At 43.7% G+C, this 25,538-nt stretch overlaps 1 protein-coding gene across 2 annotated transcripts in view; it reads left to right on the forward strand.

The window, feature by feature from the left end:
• Positions 1 to 5,543: 5,543 nt before the first annotated feature.
• ZNF365 (zinc finger protein 365) overlaps positions 5,544 to 25,538 on the forward strand; it is a 70,233-nt gene continuing 50,238 nt past the window's right edge. The window contains exons 1-3 of one of the 2 annotated variants that reach the window (XM_044755674.2): positions 5,544 to 5,703; positions 7,420 to 8,175; positions 21,266 to 21,446. In XM_044755674.2, the coding sequence (XP_044611609.1) occupies positions 7,433 to 8,175; positions 21,266 to 21,446 (924 nt within the window). In that variant the 5' untranslated portion in view covers positions 5,544 to 5,703; positions 7,420 to 7,432. The remainder of the gene's footprint in view (positions 5,704 to 7,419; positions 8,176 to 21,265; positions 21,447 to 25,538) is intronic. The other variant, XM_070488585.1, reaches the window with a different exon arrangement.

The raw sequence follows: 25,538 nt of genomic DNA on the forward strand, positions 1-25,538 counted from the left end.
GCAATAATGGTCAAGCATGTAGGGTCTGAATTTACACAGCCTGGGTTCAAATCCTAGAAAATAATTTAACTACCTCTATAAAATTGATCTGTTTACTTTACCTCTCTCTGACTCAGTTTACTCAGTTATGGAGTAGAGACACCAGTAATGCCTTTCTCCCAGCTTTGCTAGGAAGGTTAAATGGAATATTATGTGGAAATCACTTAGAACCATCCTTGGCACATATGGTAAGCATTCAGTACATGTCAGCTGTTATTACCAGAAGAGATGACACCTAATGATTTTTGCCAAATCGCTTGTTGACAAAGTTCACCACCACCATGACTACCTGCCATGTCCTCTCCTCTAGCCATCCCATCCATGCTGGCAAGGAAGTGACAAATGTTTGAACTGAACTAGCAGCTAGGCTTGTGGCACTGAAGTCCTTAGTCCATTCCAGCTCCTGCATTTTACAAATGCAGACACTGAAGCCAAGAGACACTGCCCAGCTTGAATCAAATCTGACACAGCTAATTCAGAGTTGAAGCTGGTATTAGACCTTGGGTCTCCACATTCTTAGTCCACGCACTGGGCTGGAAAAGCCTGCAAACTGAAAGATTTGCCTGTGCTCTTGTCTGCCTCACATTTGACTTCACCAATGGGAGCAAGTCAGTCACATTCCTCCAGTTGGAGGGGGAGGGCACCTTGCTGTAAATTGTCTATTTTTAGCCTCTCTGTATGGCCTGCTCTCTGCAGACTCACTCTAGCTAACAGACTGCTGTGGGATTTAAGACACTCTCCATGGTGTTGCCTGTTGGTTGCCATGGCAACAAAATTTAAGATAAAGAGTTTTCTAGTAGATTATTCTGGTGGAGGCTTTAGAGCCAGATTACAGCTCTAACTCTGAAGTTTAAATGATGCAAGTGATTAGTACTGGTACATAGTAGGCACATCATAATACTTGTTGAAAAACAGAATACGTGAATGCAGTTAGTTGCCTTAGAGAGATGATGTAGTACCCAACTGATCTGCTACTTAAAGTCAATACTTAAAGTCAGTCTGGAGCAAGTTTACTCATATCCTCCTTGGATTTTAACATTACCTGACACTCTCTGTGTGAGATGATTTGTCTGATTCCAAAGGACTGCCTCTGATCTCCAGGCCACTTACTAACTCTGCAACCCAGGGCTCCGACCGCACACAGATGGTTGTTGCAGACTTGGAAAAGGCAGCAGGAATCCGATCCTGGAGTTCCCCTTGCAGGCCTTTTATCTGGGGAGCTTATTCACATCTGAGAGGGATGGTGTTCAGCCCTTCTAAGGTCACTTTTGGAAAATGTAATCACCATATTTAATAAATGCATGTTTTTATTTAAACTGCCTCTCTGGTTTGAAAGGCAGTCCTTCTAGCCACGATGAGTGAACGTTATTAGATAAGCAGAGGGGCAACAGAGCGCATAAATCTCCGTTAGTTCCCGGGGCTTTCAGCAAGGGTTCTCCCTCACCCCCGCCTGACGGGCTCTTGCCCTTCTCAATAAAATCTACTTTCTCTCTTAACCATTCGTCCTCCCTCCCTCCCTCCTTCCTCTCCTTTTCCTCCCTCTCTGCCTATTCTCCCTTCTGCCTATCCTCTTTTCCTCTCGCTCTCCCTCCTTCCTTCCACAGTGGCCTTGGAAAGAGCACAGGCTTTGGAGTCAAAATTAGATTCAAATCCTCACTATCTCTGATGTTTGTTAGTGGTGTGACCTTCAGCAACTTTCATTACATCTTGAGAAGCACTTCCTCTTGTGCACAAGGAGCTACCAATGTCTGCCTCGGATGGTTACTGTAAGAATGGAGTGTTTCTCAAACTTTAGTGCGCATGAGAGTCACCTGAGGAGATAGGTGAAAATGCAGATTCTCAAGAACCACACCCACAGATTCCAATCCATTAGGTGAAAATCCCAGTCATCTGCATTTTAACAAGCTTTCCAGACTTCGAGGGTCCTGCTTTGAGAAACACTAGATACGCTCATAAACACTTAGTGGAATGAGACATGTAAATATTCTAGCTATGGTTATTATTCATTCAGTAAATGTTTATTGAACATCTACTATGTTCATGATACCAGGCCCCGTAGATATGTCCCAACTTAATTTCTTTTACTATGAATTTAATTGTCCTGTATGTATGCCTTGTCCCATCCCACTAGTTGTAAAGTCCTGGAGGGCAGAATAAAGCAGCATAATGTGGTACAGAAGAACAGAAATGTTAGAAGACATGAATTCTAATCCTTATTCTATTATTTACTAGCTATATGACTTTAGGCAAGTCATTTTATCTCTCAGAACTTTATTTTCTTCATCAAAAATGGGAAAGGTGAGTATAGTGGCTAAAAGTCTAGAGTTTGGAGTCCTGGCTCTAATACTTTCCAGGTGTGTAATCACGAGATTGTTAACTTCCTTGAGCCTCAGCTTCCTCTTATGTAGAAAGGGGATTCATTTGTTCAACATTCATTCCTTCCACAAATATTTATTGAGCATTTTCTATGTACCAACACTGTGCTAGGTACTGAGAATACACTAAGGAGTAAGACGGACAGGGTCCCTGACTCATGTAGCTTTCAATTAAATAGTGGACACAAATATTAAATAGGTAACTACACAAATAACCAATTTCATTGTGATAAATTTTACTAGTGGGAGCTAACCTAGCCTGGGAGTATCAGAGAAGACCTCCCGAGAGGGGGGATACTTAAGCTGAGCACTGAAGAATGAGTAGACATTACCCAGAACAGAAGGACCTGAGGTGGGAAGAAGCTGGACTCTGAAGAAGGAAAGGGATGCCAGTGTGGCTGAAACTGAGTGCACAAGGTCCCCCCTACCTCACAAGTGTTGAAAGGATTAAATGAGATAATATAGTGCTTACCACAGTGCCTGGCACAGAGAACCATAATGATCATGGGGATAACACACTTTCTGGTTTGCTGTAGACCGTGTATGAAGTTCTGTGTAAACCAGAGGCTCTCAAACTAGCGTCCATCAGAATCAGCTGGAGGGCTTCTTAAACCACCCATTGCTGGGGCCCACCTCCAGAGTTTCCAACTCAGTAGGTCTGGCATGGGGCAGATAATCTGCAATTCTAACAAGCTGCCAGGTCACGCTCATGCTGCTGGTTGGGTGGAGGGGTATACTTTGAGAACAACTGGTGCAAACTGTCAATCAAAGTTAAATCTCCCACTGATACCCAGCTCTAGACCCTGCACAGAGCAACCTTCCCATAATTATTTAATAATATTCTTGATACTTTTAGAGCAAGAAAAGGCCCTTCATAAATCCCCATCTTTCATTTTTACAGAGGAGGAATTCAAGGACCAGAGAAAGTGAGGAAGCTGCTTAAGAAATGGGAGGAAACTGAACCCAAGAGCTTTTCCTCTTAAGAGTGTACTTTTTGTACATTCTGAACTACAGCAGGTACAAGGCAGCCCCTGAGAGAGGCTTACCCCATATGCTCCTCACACTGGCTAGATAACCAAGATGACCTAGGCCTCCCTTACATACCTCTTTCATACTTAAAATTTTCTTACTAAATGAATTGTTTGGAATAAACACATTTTTGAGAGAATCACAAGATAAATTCAATGAAATATAATCTTTTCAAAGAGAATACATCCCAGCACAATTGCCTATCATGTTTTATGTGGCAGTGAGTACATATTAGCTCCCCTTCTCTCTTTTTTTTTTTTTTTTTTTAAAGATTTTATTTTTCTCTTCAAAGCCATCCGGTACATAGTTGTATATTTCGTTGTGGGTCCTTCTAGTTGTGGCATGTGGGACGCTGCCTCAGCGTGGTGTGATGAGCAGTGCCATGTCCGCGCCCAGGATTTGAACCAACGAAACACTGGGCTGCCTGCAGCGGAGCGCGCGAACTTAACCACTCGGCCACGGGGCCAGCCCCTTCTCTTTTGTTTTTTTATAGGTGTGTAGGCCCCTCTCTTGTGGTAATGTTATAGGCTTTTAATTGATACTGGCCCTGATATCAGTTCCCCTACATTAAACCCAGCACATATGGGGTTAAAACCAAAAGCACTCATCCCCTTCCCCTCCTTACTCCCTGGCTTCCTGGCACCAGAATCTACCATCAACCACCAGGAGACCAAGGACATCCACCTATGGATTCCCTTATCTCTCCATCCTCCTCTCTGCAAGCAGCCTCACAAGGCCAAACATGCTGGTGGAAAAGCACCAACCAGCAAGGCCACAGGCTCCCCCTCCCTAAAAGCAGCCTCATCATCGCAACCTTTAAAACCCCTTACCCACTTCTTGATGGCAAGCCAGCAGTTCATTCCCTTTGCCTGGCGATGAGAATAAAGCTTTCTTTCCTTTTCACCCAAAACTCTGTTCTCGTTATTTGGATTGGCACCAAGTTCAGAGATGGAACTTTCGGTAACAGTAATAATATTAGTAAACGAAATAAAAACGACAGCCGATATTATCAGTGTATGTCTGGGTCAGAGTGCATGCTTTATCCTCATCCTCTCATCTGATCCTCCCCACCATATTAAGAGGGAAGTCCTGATATCTCCATTTCATAGATGAGGATTCCAAGGCACAGAAAAGTCTAGTAACTTGATGCAGGTCCTAGAGCCAGGATTTGAATCAAGTCTGACTCCAGAGCTTGGGCTCTTAATTACATCGATGTGATGATTCATTTGTTCATTAAAAAAAAAAAAACCTAAGATAATTATTGAGATATTTACAGTTAAAATAAAATCAGTGTTGAAATGAGTAATAGTAAGCTCTGAGAACAGAGACACCCTGAGGAGTCAAGAAGATGCATTTAAATAACTGTCTACAAATGAACAATCTCTTTTTGACAAGAAAACACAACAATAACTTTTATCCTGGTTTCATATTTCAAGAGTTAAGACTGGGAATATCCCAAAACAGTTTTTTTTTTTTTAAAGCTGAGTCACTAGGGTCTTGTAGAAGGAAATAAACTCTCGGTTGATAAATCTTTGCTTCTGCGTGGGGGGGAGGGGGTGCCGGGGAGGGGGACCGCGGATGGGGGGATCTTGTTTTACTTATTCACAACCAATACACTTTACCAGATTTAGTTCTGTCGGTTAACTTAGCACCAGAACACTCCGCTAGGAAGGCTACTTATTTGGGACAGTCTCTTCCCGTTGCTTAGGATGACCAAGGTCCTAATATGAACACCCGGACCTTGCCGGCAGATTTTCGAAAATTCCCAGCCACGCTCCATCCTCGTCCACGCTCTCCCGCTCTTGAACAACTGTAAAGTGCATAAAAGCTTGTGAGGGCCTGCAGAAAGCGCAGCGCCTCCGAGGTGGGCACACTTTTCCCCTTGTCTTCCCCGGGGAGCGATCCCAGCATCTCTCCCCGTGTGTCAGCGGAATCCCGATCCCGCTCCCTGGGCGGGTGGGGGGAGGGCACGCTGCTCCCGGCAGCTGGGCCCGGGGTGTCACCCACGGGGCCACGCGCTCCAGGGGCCACGCGCTCCAGGCACCCCGGGCGTTCGCGGGCCGGCCCGCCGCGCCGCCCCCGCCGGCCGCGCCACGCTCCGCCCTGGCCGCCGCTCGGCCCGGCGCCGGGGCGCGCGGGGGTGGGAGCGGGCCGCCTCAGCCTGATTTACGGCTCTGCTGAAAACCGCTTCGCTCCCGCAGCAGCAGCAGCACCGGCCGCGGCGGCAGCAGCAGCAGCTGCAGCTGCAGCAACAAGTCGGGTAAGTGGCGGCCGCGGCGCGTGTGCGCCGGCGGCCCAGCCCAGGGGGCGCGGCGGAGGGGGCCGGCCGGGGCTGGGCAGGAGGTCCCGTCCCCTCTGCGCGGCGGGCACTCGGGCTTCTCGGCCCCACCTGCAGAAACTCGCGTGCGCACTTGCGCGCTTCGGCACCCGCGGGCTGGCTTGCCGAGGAGCGGGGGCGGGGAGAGTCGGACCCCCGAGGCAGGTCGTTGCCGGCCTGCCCTGCCCAGGCGGAGGAAACTAAGGCTTCCCTGCTAACCCGGTGGACTGGGGTTTCCGCTGGGCCCCTGGAAGCTTGAGTACTCCCGGAGTGTGTGGTTACCCTTTTCCCCATCCAAGAATGCCACCTCTTTACTATGGCCCCCTAGAATCCTGACTTCCCCTTCCTTCCCCTCTTGCCTGCGTGTTTGGCCCGGGTTCGCATCCCATTCCTGGGGTTTGCATCTCATACCCAGAAAACCGATGGTTAAACAACCCAGTGTAGCACGGGAAGAGGTTCCGCTCTGCGGACCAGAGGCTTGATAACCTGGAAGATTTGCCTAGCTGTCTGGGGACCGTTTGCACCTCTGCCTTTGAAGCGGTTGAGGGCCCAGTAACAACAGTTTTCGGTTTAGACCCTTACCTGGTCTCCCACTTTTTTGGCCCAATGCTTGATACGTTTAAGTCGAAACCGTTAAGGGAGGGAATAGATGTGCGCTGCTTGCAGAATTGGGTTGCTAGCAGTCATCTGTTGCTAGGGCGAAGATACATTCCTACTAGGAAATAAGAACTTCCTGTTATTAAAAAAGTTATGCTCATACCTACCTGGTTCACACGTTGGCTATGTCTAGAGGTTGTCTTGTTAAAACAGCATCAGAGACAAGGCAGTCCATCCAGAACACCCTATTTTGATAGTCTTGGCCACGGCCCCACTTAGGTCAAATGATATTTGACCCCTTGGGTTCCCAAATTTCAGTAAATCTTTAGTATAGAAGGTCGTTATTGTTAGGATAACATTTAACTTATGCCATCACAGCAATAATTAAAGGACAAAGTAACGGCAAAAATCTTAGATGGAAAACTTTCCAGCTGATGGTGTGCTTAATGCCACTGTGCCTAGTTTGAATAATATCCTTCCTATACTTGAGGAAAGATCGCAGAGCTTTCTCTCTTAGGACCTATTTTAACAATTCATGTGAATTTTCCTCATTTTATGCATTCATGTTTATCAGGATTGTATCAGTAAACTAGGGCACGGTTTTGCAGTTAGTCTACTAAATTCAGGAGGGCAGAAAACTTGAATTCCACTTCTGGATCTGCCACTTCCCGTCTGGCCTCGGATTAATTACTTTACCTCTTTGCTCCGATTTTCTCATCTGTGAAAAGGGAATGTTACCCACCTTTTTTATCCTAGACAGGGGTTGGCAAACTTTTTCTCTAGAGGCCAAGTAGTAAGTAATTTTGGCTTTGCAGGCCATAGAGTCTCTGACTCAGCCACTCACCTCTGTCACTTAGTGGAAAAATAGTAGTGGACAATATGGAAACAGATGGCTGTACCTAGATTTGGCCCGTGGGGTGTAGGTTTTAATTTTAACATAAGGTAATATCTGCAACTGAAACCGAAAAGCCTCTGCCCTCGTAAAGATGAGCAGCAACAATCACTTCAGTAGCATTGTTTAAACAGACATGTAAACTACTCGTTTTATTTTCCTCTGCCCAGGACTTTTAGAGTAATGCAACAGCAGGCTTTTGAGGAAAGCAGATACCCCTGGCAGGAGTCCTTTGAGAATGTTGCTGTGTGCCTGCCATTCCGCTGCCCGAGGTGTGGAGACCATACCAGATTTAGAAGCCTGTCGTCGTTGAGGGCCCATCTGGAATTCAGTCACAGCTACCAGGAAAGAACCCTCTTGACAAAATGCAGCCTCCTTCCATCCCTCAAAGACACAGACCTAGTCACCTCCTCAGAACCCCTGAAACAGGCAAAATTGCAGAGCTGTGGCAACGTGGTGAAGCAGAAGCCGAGCTATGTTAACTTGTATAGCATTTCACACGAACACTCCAAGGACAGGAAGCCATTCGAGGTGGTGGCAGAGAGACCTGTGTCCTACGTGCAGACCTACACTGCAGTGGACCTCCGTGCAGACTCGCTGGATGGGTCCCGGTCGAGTCCCGGCCTTCCCGCCCCAGACACCAAAGCTTCTTTCGAGGCACATGTCAGAGAAAAGTTCAATCGGATGGTGGAAGCCGTGGACAGGACCATCGAGAAGAGAATTGATAAACTCACCAAAGAGTTGGCTCAGAAAACTGCTGAACTGTTGGAAGTTCGGGCAGCTTTTGTTCAGCTGACTCAGAAAAAGCAGGAAGTTCAGAGACGAGAGCGGGCCCTGAATAGACAGGTGGACGTGGCCGTGGAGATGATTGCGGCGCTGAGGCAGCGCCTGACGGAGTCCGAGGAGGAGCTTCTCAGGAAAGAGGAGTAAGTGGCGCCTGAACAGGATGCTAACCGCATTGCTGTGGGCACCTCCCTGCGAGTTACAAGCAAATGTTAAGTGAGGTTTGGTTTTTGTTGCTTGCAGATACCTGGGCTGCATTTCTCAGCGAGATAGTTGAATGTAGGAGGCACAAGGCTTTTAATATTTTGTACCCTCTCTTTGTGTGGTCTGCAGCCAAGCAACGTGAAAGTCAAAATATCTAATCCCTTCTCACCTTGGAAACTGTAAACTGCAGATACTGTTTTTAGAGAGAAGAGTGGTTCAGTCTCTCTGTGGTGGGATCTGTTCCCAGCGCCAGCTGGTGTTGGGGGCCGTTGAATGGGAAGGCAGAAAGGGCCTGCTCCGGGAGCCACTCCTTCTTGAGGGTCTCCATGGAGGAAAGTCCAGAACGTGAGATGCTGTCTTATTCAAGTATAAAAATATGCTCTGAATACAAATAATTTTGGCTTCTTTGCTGTTTGGCTTAACAGCCTATGTTAATTAAATGTCGATAGCTGAGAATCCACTTAATTATAATTTTTATTTGGAAGAAGCAGACATTAGGAAACCCAGAGGAAATTTTCTGAGATTGCTATACTTCTATGATGTAAGTTTGAGAATTTTCTTTTTGTAAACTGATATGTGATACTAGGCTAAGTCATGCCTCCTTGCAAAGAATTGACGCTGGTTTTCAGTGTCAGTTTACAATGATCAGAGAAGTTCTTGTAAAAATTATTGTACTTGGAAAAGTATTTCCTTATCAATAAGTATGGATTCAACCCAAACTAGGAAAGTATGCGTAACAATGAAGTGTATTTCCCAAATACAGAGTGTTGGGTTTAATTTTAAAAAGAGGCTCAGAATTCATAGAATCAAAGAACATGAAAATTGATAGACTAAAGCATACTAGAAGGAAGGTTTCCAAATAATTTGAGTTCTGTCATAGAGATTGACTTAATTTCGTGCTTTCTTTGCCCTCTGGCACTCTTCTCTCTTGTACTGTCTCTTAAAATGTAATAATTAAAGCTTCCTCCATTTGGTAAGAGGCTTAGAAACCCTATTTATTAAAGCGATCCTCACCAGCTATCACTAAATGCTTAACATTCTACCCAGAGGGCAATCCTGCTCTGCTCAAGTAGACATTTGTTAAATTGCTAGTGAGGACAGATTTGAATCAGCCACTGATTTACTTTGCTTTTAGGGAGATCATCTCTAACGAAAAGTATTTCTCTCTTGGCTTCTGGTCTTTCCTGGTGGAAAGTTAGTGCCGTGAATGTTATGGCCACCAGGGTGACTAACATAGCACCACCGGAAAAATGGCAGATGGGGTTGCCCTGTGGTGCAGAGAAAAGCCTAGAATTAAATGTTGTGGTATTTCTGTTTGATTCAAGAGCAATGAATTTAAAAGGAACCAGATTGTTTGCATATATTTGTTGTATTTTGTTTATTAATGACACAAGTAATAATGGACGTGGGATTTGGGTTGGTGGTGGCCTGGAGTATGGGAAGACAATATCATGGCAGGGTTAGATCTAGGTTATCGTCAAGGGTCTAGCTTTTATTTCAGGTGGTGAGCTCAAGAGTGCTTTATTATTAAAAATAACTGAACTAACTTAAGTAAAAGTGGGCCATGCGTGGATCGGTAATGATAATGAGTTGTAGTTAATCCAGGACCAACTGAAAAACTAATGCATACTTAAAAAAAAAATCTGACAGGGTAGAATTATGTTAAACGTCCTCTGTCTTCTCCAGGCATATCTCACCCCATCCTCGGGGGACAGCCGCTGTTTAGTTCAGTGAATGTCCTTCTAGACCTTTCCTATGAGCAAACAATCATATGCACTTTATACACACATAGAGAGTTACTGTGTTTTCCCACACGGAATCATGACATGTACCATTCTGCCGCTTGTCTGTGGAGGTTTTTTGTTATAATGTAGTATGTTGTCAGTATGATTCATGCGCTAAATATGAAGTTATGTCATGCCTTTTGGCTCTTGCATGGTATTCCAGGGCATGGCTGCATCATGGCTGATTTAATCGAGTTTGCTATTGATGAATGCATGGTTTTATTGTGTTTTCCTAGTACATGTGCCACATCATGACGTTTTGTTCAACGATGGACTGCATATATGATGGTGATCCACAGATAAATACCACATAGCCTAGGTGTGTAGTAGCTATACCGTCCAGGTTTGTGTAGGTTCGCTCTAGGATGTTCGCACAATGCCAAGATCAGCTGATGATGCATTTCTCAGAACTTATCCCCATCATTAGGCAACGTATGACTGTAGTGCCTCAGTTAACACCCATACTTAGATCTTTGTTCATTGTGAGTATATCTGAGGGTAAATTATGAGTTGATTTTTAGTATGACCTTGTTGGGCTACTAGGGAAGAAAAGCAATGACATTAAAAAAAACACACACTTTAAATGAAAATACAATGAAACTGCCTTAAACTTTTAAACATAAAATAAAGTCTTCATTTTTTTAAGCCTTCATTTGGCCTGTCCCGTCAGTTTCTGTATTCAAGCCTCAAATAATAACTCTTTCTGTACATAAGATAGGACTGAAAGAGTCTTGTTTCCAGGAAGGACAGTGGAGCTCTTGGTCTGAGAGAGCGACTGTGGCTTGGGCCCTTAGTGTCTACAGTGTCCAGCCTCCGCAACTCCCCAACCCCCTGAAATGGGGATGCAGAGCGAGCCAGCTGCCTATCTGCCACACCATTGCAACCAGGTTAATTTGACTAGATCTGCCTGGCTGGGCGGTGCCTCTTCCCTCCTCACCATCCCTCTCAGAGCTGTGCTTTCCACCAAAGAGGTGACCTTTCCGATACAGAAGGACCCTATTTGACCAGGGAACATAACGAGCTGTGCTCCCCTGCTCTAAACCCTTCCGTATGAGCTCTCAAGGCCCATTTGTGAAAGAAGTAGGTGATTACAGTCGCATTTGAAGTTGACTTAAACTCTGGGGACCCTTTGAGACACAGATAGTAGATTCAGTTAAAAAAACCCGCAAACATCTAATATTTAACATTCACATGAGGCTCCCTTGCTTATGGATTTTTCCAAGTTTAGAATCCTTTCAAACGAATGAACGACTCAAGGGCCGATTCTGCCCTGAGGCCGTCTGTAGGCTGAATCACCTCAGATTGTAGAAGTCTTATATATGCTCCACAGCACAGGAGATTGTTTGAATTGGCAATATTTTGTGCTTTTTTGCTGGTGAGTCTCAGTGTCCCTCTGTCGAGAAGTATAGTCATGCATCGCTTGACATCAAGGATATGTTCTGGGAAATGCGTCGTTAGCAATTTTGTCATTGTGGGAATATCATAGAGTGTATTTACACAAACCTGGATGGTATAGCCTGCTACACACCTAAGCTATGTGGTACTAATTTTAAGGGACCCTGGTCATCTATGTGGTCCATTGTTGACTGAAATGTCATTATGTGGCGCATGACCGAATCTGTTTGTTTCTGGAGTGCAAATCCAAGAAAGAGGTTGCTCATCATGGTTGTGAAGTCTCTGCCACTTTAAAAGTCCTATGGAAACAGGTATTTACTTATTCAAGTCTTCAGAGCTGTAAGGGTAGCACTGGCAGTAATCAGGTAAATCAATCCTGGCCACCCTTGCAGCAAAGGTATCGCTTCACAGGAGAGGATGGATGTGGAGAGGAGCTGATTCCTGGCAGAGTCGATCACCTGGGTCGTGGAGAATATCGGTGTGACAACAGTAATCCTAAATTTACTCGCACGCTTTTCTGCTGATGAGGTTGCAGAGTCCTGACTGAGCACCTGTGATGTGCCCAGAACTGTGCTAGGTGTGTGGGGGGAACATAAAATTCTTGGTCTTTTTCACAAAGGAGCTTACACTCTGCACAGGAAGAATAAAACATACCCCTCAACACACCCATGTTCACACCCAGGGTGATTTGAACCAGTGCTCAAATACAAGCCATGGTTTCAAGTTGATGAAATGTCAGAGAGCAGACTTTTCTGTCTGGAGAGGCCATGCTGAGGGAGTGAGGAGGGGCGGGATATGCATTGGTGGCCGGAGGAGAGTGACATTGAAGGACAGCAAGGAAGTGACCGTTAGAGATGGCCCCTAAGGGGACTGTGTAATTTTAGTGCTGGAATGTACCCCTTGTCTCCTTCACGATAACATCTTCATTTTACAGATGTGGAAAATAAGGCCCAGAGCAGTGGAATGACTTCTTCAAGGACAAAAATTTGGTAGCCAAGCTGAAACTGGAACCCACATTCCCTGTCTCTCCGCTGAGTGCTTTTTCCATTAATTCGCTGTGTCACAGCCAGACTTTTGAAAATGTGCTATTTGCCCGAAGTGTCAAGACTTATGTAATACCGAATCTGGCCCATTTTGGAACGGGCTTGCTTCCTTTCTATTTTGAGAGGGCTGCCATGGTGACATCATTTATTTTTCTGATGAGATTAAAGAAAATGTCAGCTGGCATCAAAGGTGCTAGGAAATGGGAAAATGGTGGTGTCATAAGTATGGTTATGATATTAAGCTTCCAGAACACCAGCCCAGGGCTTTTGACTTCCAGCAAGTGCTTTTAACTTAAGTCTCGATGTCCATGCCCAGTCAGGGTGGAGCCCGTGCCCCTGCCAGCCTTTGACCATGATGAGCGGCCTCTTTGTAATTCCACCTCTAATTTCCATCCTGCTCCCTTGCAAGCTGCCATAGATGTAATCTTTCCCTTCTTCCTTCATCATTTGCCCTGTTCCCACCCAAGAGTCAGCCAGAAGACAAATCTTTATTGAGTGTCAGATACTGTTCTAGGTTCTGGTCATACAGTGGTAAACCAAGTGAGTCCAGTTACTGCTTTCATGGCAGGAACAGACCAGAAGGTTTGAAAATAGACGTTAAACAGATCATTAGGGATATGATAAAAGAGACATATAGGGGTGGCCTGAGCCAGGTAATGTCCATTTAGGTTTCTGTCCAAAGCCCCCTGTGGAACGCTCTCCTTTAAAAGGCAGGTTTGACTTGGTAACTTGCTTTTGCACAGCCCAACCCTTCCACTTAATTACGTCTTTCCTCTTTTTGATCAGCTAAAGCAGTGGATAGACAACTTGGTCTCCAGACTGATCCATAGCTAGGAAGCAGGCCAAGAAAACTCATGTTAGATGTGGAGTTCAGTGGGACGGGGAGGGGTCTCTTTGCTCCACATTTTAATGCATTTATAGAAATGGGGTCCTCTTATGTCCTGTGCAGACTGACAAACTAATATAGGAAAAAACGGTTGTCAAATATGCTCTCTTAGGGATGTCATGTGGTAAAATTTGAGACCCAGGAAGATTTGCTATTTTTCTCTCTCTCCCCCTCCCCCTTTCTCTCTCTCCTCTCCCCCTAGCCCCTCTCTCTCTCTGGCCTGAGGAGCTCAGAATGTAGTGTTGGTCTACTTAGAATCAATAAGAATAATTTGACTTTCCCATGTTTTTTAAATCCTTAATGAGAAATATATGCTCCTTGATTTCTTCAAAGAATCCAAAAAAGAAAAATGAGGAAAAGGGCCGGTGACAAGAGTAGAGAGGTGACGTGGCCCCAGACCTGTGGCAGGTGCAGATTCCACCTTGTGGGGCCCCATGGGTACACAGGAGCCGACCCTGAGCTCCGAGCTGGCAGCCAGGCTCCCGGTGCTTGGAGGCGGTTAACTTTGGCTTCAGGGTTTGTCTCCTGGCTGACATTACGGTCTGTCTCAGGTGGTCTGTGATCAATAGCTAGACTATTTTTAGCAAGAGGTATTTTTACCATTTCATATGCCTCTGAAGAGGTTCATAAATCAGTACTGTAAAATGAAATTTAAGTGACTTGGTAGAGCTTTACCTTTGGGACGAGAAGCTGATGTTAAAGTGTTGTTTAAGAATTGAAGAGAGGCATCAGTGTTAGATCCTGCCCCGGCTCCTGTGGGAGATACCCGTATTGTAGGTTACTGACTGGTTTTATGCCCTACGACTTGTCTAGAAAAAATTAAAAAAGAAATCTAAGGATCTTTTCATCAATTAAAGATATTCAGCTAGAGATGTAGTTGCACATTTCATGCATTCGGCAGAAATTTGCTGAGCCCCTGTTGTCTGCTGGGCTTATGTTAGGTGCTGGGGGTCCCACAGTGAAGGAGCAGGCAGGGTCCCCGAACTCACTGACTTCACAGTGGAATGGGGTAGACGGCACAACTAGTTCTCTGCGGTGTGGTCTGTGATAGGAGGTTCTGCGGGAGAACACAGGTCAGCTGATCCGCACCCAGGCCTGTGTCTGGGAAAGCTTCCTGACAGGAGAGCCCTGAGGTTGAAGGGATCATTAAGAGTGGGGGCTTGGGAAAGGCATGGGGAGGAAGTCTGGTGGAGGAACAGCTTGTGCAAAAGTAAGAATCTGGCTGAATGAAGGGAATTCACTGATGGTGGAGCAGAGAGAGAGGTGATGTGCATTGATGAGGTCCGAGGGGAACACAAGGCTACAGGATGGCCATGAAAGCTGGAGACCTGGGGGAGTAGTAAATGGTTTATTGGTAGTAGATTACAATATGTGATATGATGAGTGTGCTGTCCCTCGTTAACAGTGTGTAGTTCAACGCCCGTGTAAAATTGCAGAGAGCGCCACAGTGCATTAATGCACGCGTCCCTCTCTCTCTGCGCCTCCTTCTAGAATGTGTTGTTCACATGATAGTATGTCTTTGATTTTTCTGGTTTAACCTGTCTTTAACCTGCCTCAGGAGAAGTAACAGAGGGGGTTCAATCTGTAAAAAATGCAATAATATTTATGTTTCAGACCTTATGGCCATCCTGTAATGAACGAGTTCATGAGTGAACAAATATTTTCCCTAAATAAAGCTTTGATTGTGTTGAGAGGGCTTTTTCACTCATTGCTCCTTCACTGTGTTTGTATATAAATGTCTGTGAATCTCAGGATACTGACAGATTTCTAGGTCTGCAGATCATCCAGCGTGATAATGAACTTCAGTCCAGTTTCTTGTATTATACTGGTATTTTTTCCTTGAGTATCAAATATTGCTTTTAGTGAGCAAATTTCCCACTGAAGCTTAAAACTTAAAACCTTGGATTTAATCATATTTAACCTTTTTTTTTTTGAAAAAACAAACAAGAAGTCAAAGATGGGGCTGGAAGTAGCCTAGAATCGGTTAATTTCCTCATGGCTAGTCTGTACCCACACCCTGATTGAATTTCACTCAGGTTTGCCCTTATAGCCTCATCTGGTCTTCCAGCTTTCACACCATATGCTGAGTTACAGGGTTGAGAACCTACAATGAAACCACACAAGTGTTTTTACTCTTCTGTCTGATAGCATATTATTCTTTTTCTTAGTCACATTCAGCTCAGCTTTGTAATTGCATGTTTGTTCCAGTATTTGTTTCTTTTGTTTTTGGTGAGGAAGATTGGCCGTGAGCTAACATCTGTGCTAGTCTTCCTCTATTTTGTATGTGCGATGCCACCGCAGCATAGCTTGGCGAGCGGTGTGTGGGTCTGCACCCAGAATCGGAACCCAGGAACCCCAGGCCGCTGAAGCAGAGCGTGCGAACTTAACCACTACACCACTGGACCAGCCCCAGAGTACTTGTTTCTTTTAGTGTCTGCTTCTCTCGCTTCATCAGGAGTCAGCACACCACCGGCCAGATCCAGCCTGCTACCTATTTTTGTGGAGCCCATGAGCTAAGGATGGTTTTTACATTTTAATAATGGCTGCAAAAAATTGAAAAGAAAAGTAATAATTCATGACATATGAAAATTATATGAAATTCAAATGTCAGTGTTCATAAATAAAGTAAAAATATATAAACAATGAAGTCTTGTTGTTACACAGCCACACTCATTTGTTTACATGTGGTCTATGGCTCTTTTGTGCTAGGCAGGGTTGAATAGTTGTGACAGAGACTGCATGGCCTGCAGAGCCTGAAATATGTACTCCCTGGCCCTTCATAGGACAAGGTGGCTGACCCCCGGGTTAGGCAGTAAGCTTCATGAAGATGGTCATGGGTTCATGAGTGCCCCAGCACTGAGCCCAGTACCTGGGAGCACTCAGTAAATGTTGGTTGAGTTACTGAATATTGGAATAAATAGACGTTTGGATCCTGGCTGTATCTTACTGTTCCAGGCCACGTTGTCCACCCTCCGCAGAGGTCTGAGGTTCAGGATCACTCTGGTACACAGTATGGCTACAGTTCTCAAACTTTTTGGCCTCCCTTCCCCTTACAGTTCTAAAAGGAATCTGAAGAACCCAAAAAGCTTTTGTTTGTGTGGGTTTATACCTGTTGATATTTACAGCATGGGTCACTTAACAAGGGGGACATGTTCTGAGAAATGCGTTCTTAGGTGATTTCATGTTTGTGTGGACGTCATAGAGTGTGCTTCGCAAACCTAGATGGTAGAGCCTGCTGCACACCTAGGCTGTCTGGTACTCCTGGGACCACCATTGTATATGTGGTCCGTTGTTGACCGAAACGTCTTTATGCAGCACATGACTATATTAGAAATTAAAACTTAGAAATTTAAAAAACACTTATTAATTCATTTAAAAATAGCGATAAGAAATCCGTTACTTGTTAACATAAATAACATATTTTAACATATAAATAACTTGTTTCCCCAGAAACAGTTTAGCGACAAGAGTGGCATCGTTGTGTAAGTTTTGCAAATATTTTTAATGTCTGGCTTAATAGAATGCAACTGGACCTTGTTAGTTCTTCTGCATTTAATCGGTTGCAGATTTATTGTTTTGGTTGAAGTAGATGAGGGAAATCCAGTCTCACACAGACTTGTAGTAGGAGAATGGAGGGGTATTTTAATAGCCTTTCCAGAGAATAATAGATATTCTGCTTTGATGCTATGCCAAAACTTGACAATTGGTAGTTTCCTAAAAGTTAATGGCAACGTGGAATCTGAAATTATATCAGTGAATATTTTGTTCTCTCTTACATTGAAATCCATTGGTCTGTCTTGCACTTTTTATGGATATTTTACTCTTTGGAGTACAATTATTAAAGAGATTACAAATGCAACGTGGTTAGTCCTCTTTCTTTTCCATTCGGGAAATTCCCAAGAATCCTTGGGGAAATAATATGTCTTCCTGGATATTGTTAATCCAGACTGAACAGGATGTGAAAGGGGAATCTGGAGTTGTACACATGATATTCCACAATTAGTCTCTGGTTTTTGTTACTGTTTTTATCTAATACAGATACCCAAACACAATCTCAGTGTGATGAATTTCTCCAGCCCTTGTCTTGTGTAACTTCTAATTTAAAATTAAAATATCAGCCTTGTTTTTAATGTCTTGTTTTTTAGTTGATGTGAAACATCCATAAACTGAAATTAGGTGAGCATTGGTGCCAGGTTGGTTGAAAAATACAAAGGAATTAAGTTCTCAGCTTCAGGCACAAAATAATTGAATGAGGAGGAGGTTAGAAAAAGATGCTTCTGTAGCATGACATAACACTCCATGGTTGGTGAGGAGCATTAATGTTAATTTGTGACAGTTTTATGTGGAACCAGTAGCAAAACATTACATAATTTAAGAATACAGCCACATGGCGCCGGCCCCATGGCTGAGGGTTAAGTTTGCGTCCTCTGCTTCAGCGGCCCAGCATTTCACCGGTTCGGATCCTGGGGGCAGACATGGCACAGCTCATCAGGCCACGGTGAGGTGGCATCCCATGTCCCACAACTAGAAGGACCCACAACTAAAATGTACAGCTATGTACTGGGGAGATTTGGGTAGAAAAAGCAGGAAAGAGAAAAAAATAATTGGCAACAGTTGTTAGCTCAGGTGCCAATCTTTAAAAAAAACCAAAAAACAATACAGCCACAATCAGAAACGGCATTCAGATTTGTTTTCTTGCTTTTGAGATGTTAATCCTGTGGGATTAAGATGTCAAATATTGCTCTTTTATGTTCTAAACTGTACAGCCCAAAAGCCCCAGAATACTAAATATGCACAGATTAAAAAGAGTGGAAAAAATATACCAGGATGTTGACAGTAATTACCTCTGGGTGGTAGGATTATGGTTCACTTTTTGTTTCTTCCTTGTCCTGTTCAAACATTAATTACAACCAATATTTATTGAATATTTATTATGTGTCGTGTATTGTATTGAGTGATGGGCTTAGAGCAGAGAACAAACAACTCATCAGCCTTTGCCCAGTTAGATCCTGCAGTAGGTCAATGTTCATATTTTCCATAATAAATGTGAAATAGGTCTTTAATAAATTCAATATAGTAACTATTATAAACCAAATTGAATTGAAAAACAAGTAACACTAGACTCTTTTTTCTATGTTTTTCTGTTTGATGGGAATGAGCGTTTTGGGTTTTTGGTTGTTTTCCCTTAAGTACAATTTGGAGACTATTTCATGATTCAGTTACCGTAAGTATCACCCAGGAAGTCTCTGTAATGGGCTTGATGCTGAATGAATTGAAGCCTTAATGTTAGAAAGAGGAAGCAACAGCCATTTTCCTGGGCTGTGTTTCTAGTGGTGCTTTTGAGCTGTGAAGATACTCCATCTGAAGGATCTCAGCCATAACTAGGAACCTTGAAAGGGCTAAATGTAGCACCCAGACGGACCCTGCACTATTTTGCTGCTAGTTAAGGTTTGTGACTCACCTGGGAGGCAGATCAAAGCTGAATGATGGTAGAGTTTGAAAATTGGCTTGTGTCCATGGCCTGAACAGCTTGGCAAGTGCACATCTTCTATTCGGGGCTCATACGTAAACATCTGGAAATAAACTTGAAACTTGCTGATGAAAGAAAACTCCTTTCCAAAGGGACTCTTACTTCTCTTATGTGAATATTTATTAGCTGCTGAAAGATAATGGAATTATTACAGGATTGGGGTTTATGTTTGATCTTGGATAGGAAACTAGAAAAAAGGGGGTTGGTATAATGAGCAATTCTTTGAGTGAATCCTTTTTAGAACCAGTCTCTTTTCTATTTTTTTTTTTATTTTCTGCTGAGGAAGATTCACCCTGAGCTAACATCTATTGCCATTTTTCCTCTTTTTGCTCAAGGAAGATTTGCCCTGAGCTAACGTCTGTACTGATCTTCCTCTATTTTGTATGTGGGTCGCTACCGTAGTGTGGCTGCTGCCGAGGGCTGTAGGTCTGCATCCAGGATCCAAACCCGGGCCACCAAAACAGAGTGTGCTAAACTTAACCGCTGGGCCATGGGGCTGGAGACTTTTTTCTGTTTTTGTAAATGTATAATTCCAAAGGTTTTGCAGAGACTCTGTAGGAAGCGTCAGCAAAGTTTCAGTATGACCAAGTGTGCCATAATGTATTTGAGAGAGAAAAATCACGACTAATTGTAGAAGTGGCATGCTGACTCGCCGTACAGTCTGGAGGAGCTGGAAGCTACTATCAGCTATTTCGCAAGACCTTCTGCAAAACTGTGACCTCCTGGGCGGAACTTCCCTGAAGTTCTGCTCTCAAGAAATTATGGAGCTTAATGGAAAATAAAAATCAAGTGGAGGTTGAGAGATGCAGAGAAGGCAGTAAATTTAATTGACTGTGTAGAACTGCATGAAGTTAGATTAAGAAAAAAAGGATTCCCTTATCTAAAATGAAAGAGGCTGGGGGAACAATGGTCGGTCTTCAGAATCCTGGTTCTGCATAAGTTGAACATGGTGGAAAAAAGAGGGGCCACTCCCTGAAGGTTGCGAGAGATTTTGAAGAAACATAAAAGAAATACTATATCCAACAGGTAGTGAAATTATGGAATTCATTAGCCCCAGTGGGGGTGGCAGAACATCCAAAGGGGATGGCTCAAAGGATCTTCATGATTTCTTAGTAAGTGAGGCAAATCAGATGAAGAGAATTGTGATAATATACACCTAATAGTAGTGCTGATTCCCTGGTACTTGGCTTGAGGAAAAGGTGAACACCTGTGTGTGTGTGTGTGTGTGTGTGTGTGTGTGGGTGTGGGTGTGTTTGTAGAGATGCTCCTGAGGATGGCTACCAAAATATTAATGGTGGTGGTCTCAGGATATTGGAATTGTAGGTGATATTTTCTTCCTTATATTTTTAATGTGTCTGAATTTTTTAATAAAGACCTTATTTAGTTATAAATCAGGAAAGTGTTATTTTCATATTTGCATTAGAAATAAAAAGATATAAAATAGCAATAAAGTTATGAAAAATTTTCAGGATTTGTTAGTCACGATGAATCATGTAGAATTATCAGGAGGATGGTTTGAGGTATTTTGCTCAACTTTTAGGGAAGGGCAACCTGCACGCTGTTTCTCTTATGTCAGCTAAAATAGCTTTCCCAATGGACCTTGGATTTCCCTCAGGATGGTGTTTCTTGGGCTGTTTGCTCAAAACATACTATTGGTGTTTGCTCAAAATATACTATTGGACACTGTGACTCATTTTATGCACTTTGGTGTTCAGCATGGCCTCCTGCTTCCATACCTTCCCTCCCTGTAGTCTTTTCTCCCCCAACATCCAGACTCTTAAAATGTAAGTCAGAACTTTTCTCACAAGTGTCCAATGGTTTCCCGCATCATTTGTCATAAAATCTGGAATCTCACAGTGACCTCTGAGGCCCTACCTGGCTCACTGCTCCCACTGCCCTCCCCATTCCCCACTCTGCTCCGGCCACGCAGCCCTCCTTTCTGTACCTCAGAGCCACCTGCATGGTCCCGCCGAGGGCCCTGCTTGTTCCTCTCAGGTGTCTGCATGGCTTATTCCTCACCTCCTTCAGGTTGTCTGTTCAAATGTTGCCCTGTCCGATAGGTCGTCCCTGACTTTGCTTGCTAAAATATGGCTCTCTCCTTCCATTCCTCCCTCACTCTCTGTTCCCCTGTACCCAGTTTCAGTTTTCTCCTTAGCAGTTACCATTGCCTGACATACATATTTATTTGTATATTTTATAATGACTCTCTCCTTCTACTAAAAGGTAATCTCTAAATGTGATCACTTAACTGGAGTTTTCTCTCTTTTATCATTGTTGTGGCCATACTGCCTAGGGAAGTATCTGACACAGTAGGCACTCAGTAAATATGTGTTGAATGAATGAATTCCTGTCTTATTTCTCCATTTTGTGTTCTGACATTTTTCCTTGCAGAGAAGTTGTTACATTCAACCATTTCCTCGAAGCAGCAGCTGAGAAGGAGGTTCAAGGGAAAGCTCGGCTCCAGGACTTTATCGAGAATCTCTTACAACGGGTAGAACTGGCAGAAAAGCAGTTAGAATACTATCAAAGCCAGCAGGCCGCCGGCCTTGGCCGAGACGTCAGTGAGCACGTGGTAAGTCGCACAGGTCCAGCCTCCAAGTGTGAGGTTCTTGGGTGTGGTGAGATTGGGTCAAGGGCAGAGGAAAAGGGAGCTGGGGAGAGACTTGCGGGGACTCTCAGGATGTCGTAGCACAGCCATGCCTGTGTTATGGAAGTGATACCAGTAAACCCAAGACACCTGGAAGTCAGCGAGGAGATCCTGGCACATGGACTCTGGTTCTTCACCCTCCAACTCCACGCCAAGCTGAATTGGTAGAAATAGTTTTATGTTGTAGAATCACAGAATTTGGTGTATCCAAAGAAATCGTCTATCCCAACCTTGGTGTTCAAGTAGATTGGAAAATATTATCGAGTTTTGGAGCTCTTGAAGAGAATCTTATGAAAGCTTTGGCCTTCTCAGTAAAGCAAGATTAAACCACGTAATCTTTTTTTCCCTTAATAGAAAAGAAAACACTACTCAGTAATCTTTATAGGTTAAACATTCTTTAAGTATATTTTCAAAAAGAAAAATTTACAGGTGATATTTAAATTATGGAATAGATTTCTGCATACAATTTTACATACAGTTTCAGGGGCTTAAGAACACCCCAGAGTCCAGATGAGAACTGTGGAGATTCTCATAAGTGGCTTGATCAAGATTCCCTGGTCTCTTTGGAGGGTGGAGGGAGGAGTACAGATAACCCCACTGTAGGTGAGGGAGGTGGGTGGTCGTATTTGCCCTCTAGACAATTTTTTTGGTGGTAAAAACTACAAAGCCATAGAAAGGATTGTTGAAACCCCGAAGTGGTTTATTTATAACATCTTCATTATCTGTTGAACTTTATTTATGCTTACTTCCTTCCCAGAAGGTTTAAAAATGATTCTTTTACTTCCCCCAAATGGACTATATATATGAGGAAAAGAAAAATGGGAAACATTTATGCTAATGAAAAGTTTAGCAAGGTTGCTGTTGGTTGGTTAAAACAAGTTTAGTTTGAGCATTCTGGAAACCAAGGTTAAAAGGAAACATGATTAAATAATAAAAGAAGGAATGAAATGAAAGACAGGTGGATAAAAGAAGGAAGACACGGCAGGGATGGAGAGAGACAACAGGGAAGAAAGAGGGAGGAGGGAAAGAAATGAAGAAATCTTAGACAGTGCTTCCTGTAATAATGCAGACTCAGCCTTAGAACAGTAATGCAAGCTCCAGAACTTTCCATTCAGGAACAAAAGTAGACTGGAAGGAAGTAAGTTTGTTACATCTGTGAGGTTTTGGTAACTGTAATCAAAGCAGTTTCAGCTACATGATATATTTTCTGGGTGGACGTCCTGAGAGAGAACTGTTACTCCCCTCCTCGATTCCTCAGTCACCTGCTTGGGCAACTGAGAGTCCAGTCATACTAACTGTGCCTAGAGGGACACTCTGAGCCCTTTCCTGCCTTCTTCTCCATCTTGCCCTCTCTCAGGGGAGGGTTGTGTGGTATGAGGTCATGGAGCCCAGATGTGAGGTGAAAAGACCTGGCTTCCAGATCATTCCCACCCTGCTTCTGACTGGGCAAGACAGTTTGTCTTCTTGTGTCTGTAATTCTTCTATAAAATGAAGCAGTTGGACTAGATGCTCTCTGACGTCTTTTGGCTGCTTAAATTCTCTGATCATCACCTGACTTTGGTGGTTAGGAATTCTAAAATTAAAATGTAACATTAATATTTCAATATTTAGGCTTATAAGTAGTAACCTAGAACTAAAAATGTGGGAAATTTTACTACTAACCTAAGAGGAATCTTAAAGAGAAAACAGTGGAAGGCAAGAAGGAAGAAAAGAAGCCCATTAGTTCTTTTATTTGTATTTCTGTGCTTACTTCCTCTGCTCAGTTTATTTTTCCATCTTGAAAATTGAACACCTTTGAAAAGACGTAGTCAGTCATTATTTCTCATCATGCTGTACCATGTGATCAGAAGTTGAACAGCATCTCAGCTCTTCTAGCCAAATGTGTACTTATAGGATTATATGTATGTGTGCATGCACACATAACATAGATGTCCATGCACACATAAATACGTATGTATACATACATACAAATAGGGTAGGAAATTAATAAATATTTATGTTTATGCCCTCTGAGTCCCAAACTTGGTATCATCTACCTTCTTCAGACTTGACCTACCTGGGGAAGAGTTGACTAATTCAAAGAAAATAAAGTGCAGTTAAGATTGTAGCGGGGAATTAGAAGTGAGAGCTGACTGTGAGTAGGGTGTAATCAGGCTGTAATGGGGTCAACTGGCTGACCATTGGAGGGAGGTTGCATTGCTCTAAGAAGACCAAGAATGAGATGTTTCATTTCTGAAAGCATTTAGCAGAGGTAATTTTCCCTGTTTTCACGTAAAATCCTCTAAGCTCTGCTTTGGACCATCATGTACCACATTATGAGATGGTCTACAGACCCTAAGACCATTTCTCCTATTTACATAGTCTATTTCATTGGAATACTGTCCATTCACCTGTGAAGTTAGGAGCCATGTCCTTGATGTAATGAAAGTGTTGAGTCTGGCCTCCCAGGGTATCTGTGGCTCTGAATACACAGAAGAACTTGGATGCTTTTAGCAGGAAGAACTTTGAGTCATATCTATTAACCTATTTGGCCCAGCTCGGTGAAGGCATAGAGCACCAAGACGCCCGGCTGCTGGAGCCTCAGCCCCACCCCGAAGAGCTCCTTGCCACAGTGCCCACCAGGATGGAGCAGAACATTCTGATTTCCTCCCCCCACGCCTCAGCTCCTTTTTCCAAAAGAGTCAGAAATACCATCCGCAGCCTGGTTCTCACCATCTCCTCTAAGGCTGCACTACAAAAACAGTGTCAGTCCTCTTCATCTCCCTTCCTCTACCCACCCCCAGACGCCTCCCTTTCTCCTCTTCCCTCTTTTTCTCATTGCTGCCTCCAGATAGCAGTGAAATCCTAGGTTGATATGTAAGTTGCTTCTTTCTAGGGTGTCTTCTTGCTTTAAGATTCTTTTGTGCTCTAGAAAAATTTTCTTCCCCCTCACATTTATTGCCTTTTCTGAAATTATGTTTCGGCATCTGTATCTTTCCCTTGATCCCCTTGAGCATTTATGTTCTTTTCCACCTGTCTGGTTTCTAAAAATGTAATATGCTTACTCAGATGTTTTGTCTTTATGCTCTGAAAAATGCTGTCGAATTAGACACAAAGTGACCTAATATCCCATCTGCCAGAATCACTCAGGGAACTGCTCAAGTGGAAGGTCACAAAACAGCGTGGATAATCTTATTTTAAGTGTTGTGTTTATTTCCTGCAGTTGCTAAATTAGGACTAGCAATAATTCATTTAACACATATTTACTGGGGACGCAGCACTCACTGGGTGCTGAGGGAACTGCTGTAAACGAGATAGATGGGATCCCTGCTCTCAGGAGGGGACACAGTAAACAAGTAAACACGTAATGAAGATAATTTTGTATAATGATAACTACTATAAAGAAAAAAGTAAGATGGTGTGTTTGAGATGTCCACGGTAGCTTTAGTGAAAAGCCTTGCTGAGGAGACAACATTTGCATTGTGGCCTGAATAACAAGAGGGAGGCAGCTCTGTGAAAATTTGGAAGTAGGATGTTCTAGAGAAAGGAATAGGAAATGCAGGTGCCTTAGGGAACAAGCTTGGCACATTTGAGTGGTAGGAGATGAAATCAGAGAGTTGGGAAGGATCCAAATCCTGCCGGGGCTCCTAAGTCACATAAGGAGTTTGGATCTATTCCAGAGCCCACAGGGAAGCCACTGGCAGATTTTAAGCAGGAGGTGATCTGTGTTTTAGCAGAGTCACTCTGTGTGCTTTGTGGGGAATTGACTGGAGGGTGAAAGAATGAGAGATGAGCTAGAATGCTATTATGGTGTGGAGGTGAGAGGGGATGGCAGCTTGGATAGAGTGGAGGTAGAGAGAAGTGATGGGTATATAGGATATGTTCTGGGAGTAGAATTGACAAGACCAGTCAGCCTTGCTGAAGGATTAGATGTAGCAGGTGAAGGAAAGAGAGGAATCAAGGATGACTCTAAGGTTTTGGCCTGAACAATTGAGTGTATGGTGCTGCTATTCCCACAAAGGGGAAGTTGGTGGAGGG

The sequence above is a fragment of the Equus asinus genome, chromosome 2 (genome assembly GCF_041296235.1).
Source record: "Equus asinus isolate D_3611 breed Donkey chromosome 2, EquAss-T2T_v2, whole genome shotgun sequence".
NCBI lineage: Eukaryota > Metazoa > Chordata > Mammalia > Perissodactyla > Equidae > Equus > Equus asinus.